This window comes from Alexandromys fortis, unplaced genomic scaffold (genome assembly GCF_014885135.2).
Source record: "Alexandromys fortis isolate MF-2015 unplaced genomic scaffold, M_Fortis_MF-2015_v1.1 scaffold_251, whole genome shotgun sequence".
NCBI lineage: Eukaryota > Metazoa > Chordata > Mammalia > Rodentia > Cricetidae > Alexandromys > Alexandromys fortis.
In genome coordinates, this window is record NW_026068176.1 from 699,156 (window position 1) to 705,227 (window position 6,072).

Sequence of the window (6,072 nt, forward strand, 5' to 3'; positions counted from 1 at the left end):
GTGTCCCCAGTATTCATAAATTTAGCCTTAGTCTCTAATGTGATGGTATTTAGAGATTGAGTCATGGAGAAGAAATTGAGTTTTAAATGATAATGCCCAAAATGATAAAATTATATTCATGATTGAAATAGAAAAGGGAAGCTAGAAGGAATAAACCTGAAGAGGGGAATTGTAGAACAAATACAAAATAAAAGTATAAAGGGATATTTAGGTTTAAATGGAGAAGTTGGTGGCTATGATAAACGGGGATGTGGGGGTAATTAACTAAAACTAAGTATGCAAGAGGAATCACATGAAAACTTAGTATTCTATAAGAACACGCACACACACACTAAAGTGCCCTACATTAGTTCATAAAACAAAGCTCTGAAGTTGATGTCATGTCAGTTGTGGTCAAGAAAGCCTAGATGCTCCCAAAACAATACAGCCCATTACCAATGTTCCTGTTTTCCACCAGAACGAAGTGGTGAATCCCTGTTGTTAGAGACACCATACACCTTGGTTGCAGGACATAGAGAAACCAGGCTGAAACTGAACAGAAGGCTCCTTCCCTGCCATCTAGCATACAAAGTTCCAGAAAATGCTTTTTAGTCTTCTGAGAGAGGAAACTTGGCAGTAGTTTTGCCCAACAGTGCATGTTGAGTGATATAACATAAAACTTCCAGATTGTGATGCCTGGTGCAATAATGGCACGACAGTTTTGGGAGTAACCAATTTATGTGATTGTATAAGCCCATTTCATAGTCTTAGAGCTGAGGGACAAAGTAACAAAAGGCATCACAGTAAGGAAGAAATAAGAATATATTTTCAAATAACATATCCTATATGTAAGATAACGTGAGCTCACAAAAATTCATTAGAAATAATAAATAACTTCTGCAACATTGTGCTTCATAAAATCAACATACAAAACTAGTGATATCTTCTTGATGTGCCATGTATTGTTCACACCCATAGGAGGCCTGCTACTTTCTGAATGGAGAGGCATGAGGAGTGCATGGAGAGAGGGAAAGATTGAAGGGGAGGGGAGGAAGAGGAAATAGGAGGAGAAGACGAAGGGGAAACTGGGGACAGTATGTAAAATAAATAAAAAATAATTAAAAATAGTTGCATCTTATCCATAAAATAGAGACTAACTGAAAAAGAAAACATTTATGAGAATAACAATAAGATAAAATAAAGTATATGGAAACAAATACTGAATCATAGAAGTGGTTCTTCTTTATTGACTATTATGGATAATTCTGATATAAACATTAATTTACAAGTGTGGTGAACATGTAATTTCAATTCTTTTTGGTAGATGCCTAAAAGTAAAATTGCTACACCATATACTAACTCTATGATTAACATTATTTTTTAATTACTCTTTTGGATATGTACAATATTAATATTCTCTTTCTTCTAGCTGGTTAGGGTTTATTTTGTTCTTTTTCTAATTTCTTAAGCATAAATATTAAGCTAGTATTGCAATCTTTATTCATTATAAAGATGTATTCTGCCTATAAACTTCCAACTTTTAATTCAAGGATATATTTCATGGATTTTTTCATTTATTTAAACTTTTAAATTTCACTTGTAATATATTCTGTTACACACTGGCTATTCACTAATAAGTTGTTTATTTTCTATATATTTGCAATTTTCTCCTTTTAATCTTGGAATCTAGGTTAATTATTTAAAAAATTTGTTACATTTATTTATTGTGTATGCACACAGGCACATAGAAATTTGTGCCTGTGTGCATTCACCCATGGCATGGCATGCATATAGGGATCAGAAGACAACTCACAGAACTTGGCTTTTTCCTGCTAGTGTGTGGGGCTTGGGGATCAAACTCAGGTCATGAGGCTTAGTGGCAAGCACCTTTGCTTCCTGAGCCATCTCTCTAGCCCCTCAATTTCTCAGTCCTAATCCATAAATAGTTATTAGTGCATTCAGTATGCTAAACTCTGTCAAAAATAAAGGAAAGCAAAAACAGATGAACCGATCCCTCTTTCCGTGAAGTTTCTATGTCAACAAATGATAAGCATTAATAAATCATATTATATTGACTTCTGAGTCACATGACAAACTACAAGCTGAGCCATGTGACCTGATAAAGGAGAGACTCTTTTTTTGTTTGTTTTTATAGTTTTATTATTTAAAACAGTTTTAACTTTAAATATATTTTGATCATATTCTTCCCCTCTCCCAAGTCCTTCCAGATCATCTCCCCTCTGTACCCACACAACTTTAAATGATTTCTCAAAATACAAACAAAAACCCAATACAACAACCCCCCCAAACCAAAATAAAACTCCATCCAAGAAGAAGAAAAAACTATCAAATAAAAGCACACACAGAAAACAAAACAACAATAACAAAACTACTGTTGAGTTCATTAAAGGTAGATCAATTACTCCCTAACACAAGCCTGTCCTGGAGTGCTTGATTTTTCTCCAACAGTATCACCCTGTTGGAGAAAAATGATTTCCCCTCTCCCAGCAGGTATCAATGACAGTTCAGTTAGTTGTTGCCCTTTATCCTAGTAGCTAAGTTCATTCACTCATTTTATCAAAATGTATCAAAAAATGTATTAAGACAAAACAAAAACTATCAGCACAAAGTGGGACAATGCAAACAGAAGGTAAGGAACAAGAGAAGACACAAGAATCAGAGATGCACTTGTTTACACACTCAGAAAACCCACAAGAATACTAACTACCCCTTGTTATTAATTTATAATTTCATCCCAATGGAACAATAGAACATACTGTATATGATTTTATAACAAAAATTAAATGTCCAATTTGTAATAAATTACGGAGAAACATAAATTTCTTGAGAAGAATATAACAACTATAGAAATATATATGTTGTCTTCTTGGGCAGAAATTTTCTATTATTGTTTGTACTGACAGAGTTATTGAAATAGCTGGTGGTTTAGTTCAGTGATGAGTGTCTGTCTGGAATATATAAGAAAGGGCTTGATTCTAAGCATCCCTATAAAATTATCTAAGAATATATGGTTTAATAGTTATTGAGTTCTCTTGTTTATTGTGTTTCTAGTTACTCTAACCATGATAGAATGTGGGACATTGATATGGCTAACAATTATTCTGGAGTTGAACATTTCTTACTGCAAATATTTAATTTATGATTTTATATATATTTGTGTTATTAGGCATATTATATTTCAAATTTCAATACTTTTTCAGTAGATTCCATTTCTTACTATTATAAATTGCTTTTATAATATCATTTTTGCCTTAACATGTATTTTATCTGATATTAACTATTACTATTTATGTCTATCTTTAGAAATTTTTCTGAAGTATTTTCTAACATTTTCATGTTTTGGTCTCTGCATTCTGATGAAATATCAGCTATCAATCTTATTCAGGACACAATATATGATGAAACAACTTTTCTTGATATTTGGAAGTTGTTTCCTGGTCTTTGGCATTTGTAAGTTTATTATAATGTATATCAGCTTAAATGGCTTTGAACTTACCCTAGGTAGAAGCATTAAACTCTTCTTAGATTAGTTTTGGTATTGCTTTTTACCTTCTTCTTTTGCATAGCCAGAGCATCTGCCCAATGTTAGTGCATAGAGACTTTATTTGCCATAAACACATGCTCAGGCATGTACACAGCACTACCTACATATGCACATGGACATATAAATTCTTAGACATTTGTTCAACATTTTTAAAGGACTATTTAAATATTTCCATTTATTAGGCTTTTCTTTTTTTGTTTTATTTTCTCAGATTTCTTTTAAATTTAACTGATATCTATGACTCACACCACTGCAATGTTAAACAATTACTACTTTTAAGAAATGTACCAAGGAAATACACACAGAACTAAGAATCTGATCAAGTCAAAATAGAAAGGGTATTTGTATTGGGAGTTGAATGGGTGAGATCAGGAGGATCTGGGAGGAGATGAGGGAGGAGAAACCATGATCAGAATATATTGTCTGAAAAAAATAAATATAAACAACAAAAAAGTCATTTGTGGTATTGGAAAAATTTTTGTTAATGTTTAGAGATCCAAAGTTTATTTCAATTGCTTTTATGGAAAAGATAGCATTCTGAAATCTTTACTTCAATATTATTCCTAATGGTAGAGCCATTAAAGGCATAACTGATAGGGGTGAAGAGAATCAAGATGGCAGTCCATAGAGGAGATGATGAGAATAAAGGTAGGAAAGGTTACAAGTAGTTCAAAGAGAAGAATAATATTTTATCAAGAAAAAATGTTAGTCAAAAATTTGAAAAGAGGGCTTGTTGCGGAGGAACGGCTGTTGGTGTCTGCCTTTGGCTAGCCAGAAGTGGGCTCTTTGCTGCTGGTCGCTGAGCCTCTTCTACAGGAGGAGCCATGGCGCTCAGGGTCACTAGGAGCACGAAACTTAACAAGGAAAATAAGGCCAAGGTCAGCATGGCAGGCGCCAAGCGTGTGCCTGTGGCAATTGCTGCAGCCTCCAAGCCCGGGCTGAGACCAAGAACTGCTCTCGGAGATATTGGTAACAAAGTCAGCGAACAGGCACAGGCCAGACTGCCTCTGAAAAAGGAACTAAAAACTTCAGTTACTGGGAAAGTTTCAGCCAAAATCCCACCAAAACTTCTGGAGAAGGTTCCTGTGAGTGAGCCAGAGGTGGAAATTACTGAGCCTGAGCCTGAACCTGTTATGGAAGAAAAGCTTTCTCCTGAACCTATTTTGGTTGATAATCCTTCTCCAAGCCCAGTGGAAACATCTGGATGTGCCCCTGCAGAAGAATATTTGTGTCAGGCTTTCTCTGATATGATTCTTGCCGTGAGTGATGTGGATGCAGATGATGGAGCTGACCCAGACCTCTGTAGTGAATATGTGAAAGACATATAGCTTATCTCAGACAACTGGAGGAAGAACAGTCAGACCAAAATACTTACTGGGCCGTGAAGTCACTGGAAACATGAGAGCGATCCTAATTGACTGGCTGATCCAGGTTCAGATGAAATTTAGGCTGCTACAGGAGACCATGTACATGACTGTTTCTATTATTGACCGGTTCCTGCAGGATAATTGTGTGCCCAAGAAGATGCTGCAGCTGGTTGGTGTGACCGCTATGTTTATTGCAAGTAAATATGAAGAAATGTACCCTCCAGAAATAGGTGACTTTGCTTTTGTGACTAACAATACTTACACCAAGCACCAAATCAGACAGATGAAAATGAAGATTCGGAGAGTTCTAAACTTCAGTTTGGGTTGCCCTCTGCCTCTGCACATCCTCCGTAGAGCATCTAAAATTGGAGAGATTGATGTTGAACAGCATACTTGGGCCAAATACCTCATGGAGCTCACAATGCTGGACTACGACATGGTGTGCTTTCCTCCTTCTCAAATTGCAGCTGGAGCTTTTTGCTTAGCACTGAAGATCCTTGACAGTGGTGAATGGACACCGACTCTGCAGCACTACCTGTCCTACACTGAAGAATCCCTTTTGCCTGTTATGCAGCACCTGGCTAAGAATATCGTCACAGTGAACCGCGGCCTTACAAAGCACATGAGAGTCAAGAATAAGTATGCAACAGCCAAACATGCCAAGATCAGCACTCTGGCACAGCTGAATTGTACTCTGGTTCAAAATTTGTCCAAGGCTGTGGCAAAGGCATAACTCAAGTAGACCACCACTACACCTGCAAATGCGATTGGCACCATGTGCCGCCTATACATAGTATACATTGTTTGTGTGTTCTTCAATAAAGGTCATTTTACTTTCATAGCTCACCTCATTTGAATGGTTTGCTTCTGACTCTAGGATAACAAAAGTAGCAGCATTGTTTGTAATAGCCAGAACCTGGAAACAACCTAGATGCCCTTCAATTGAAGAATGGATGAAGAAAGTATGGAATATATACATATTAGAATACTACTCAGCAGTAAAAAACAAGGACTGTGGGAGCCTAGGCAGTTTGGATGCTCACCTTACTAGACCTGGATGGAGGTGGGTGGTCCTTGGACTTACCACAGGGCAGGGAACCCTGATTGCTCTTTGGGCTGACAAGGGAGGGGGACTTGATTGGGGGAGGGGGAAGGAAAGGG

General features: G+C 36.6%; 1 protein-coding gene across 1 annotated transcript; it reads left to right on the forward strand.

Moving 5' to 3' along the window:
- Window positions 1-4,277: 4,277 nt before the first annotated feature.
- Window positions 4,278-5,655, forward strand: LOC126492506 (G2/mitotic-specific cyclin-B1-like). Its single transcript, XM_050128956.1, is given in 3 exon segments — window positions 4,278-4,867; window positions 4,870-4,899; window positions 4,902-5,655. Coding segments are annotated over 3 exon segments (1,272 nt in total). The 5' UTR covers window positions 4,278-4,368; the 3' UTR covers window positions 5,645-5,655.
- Window positions 5,656-6,072: the final 417 nt, after the last annotated feature.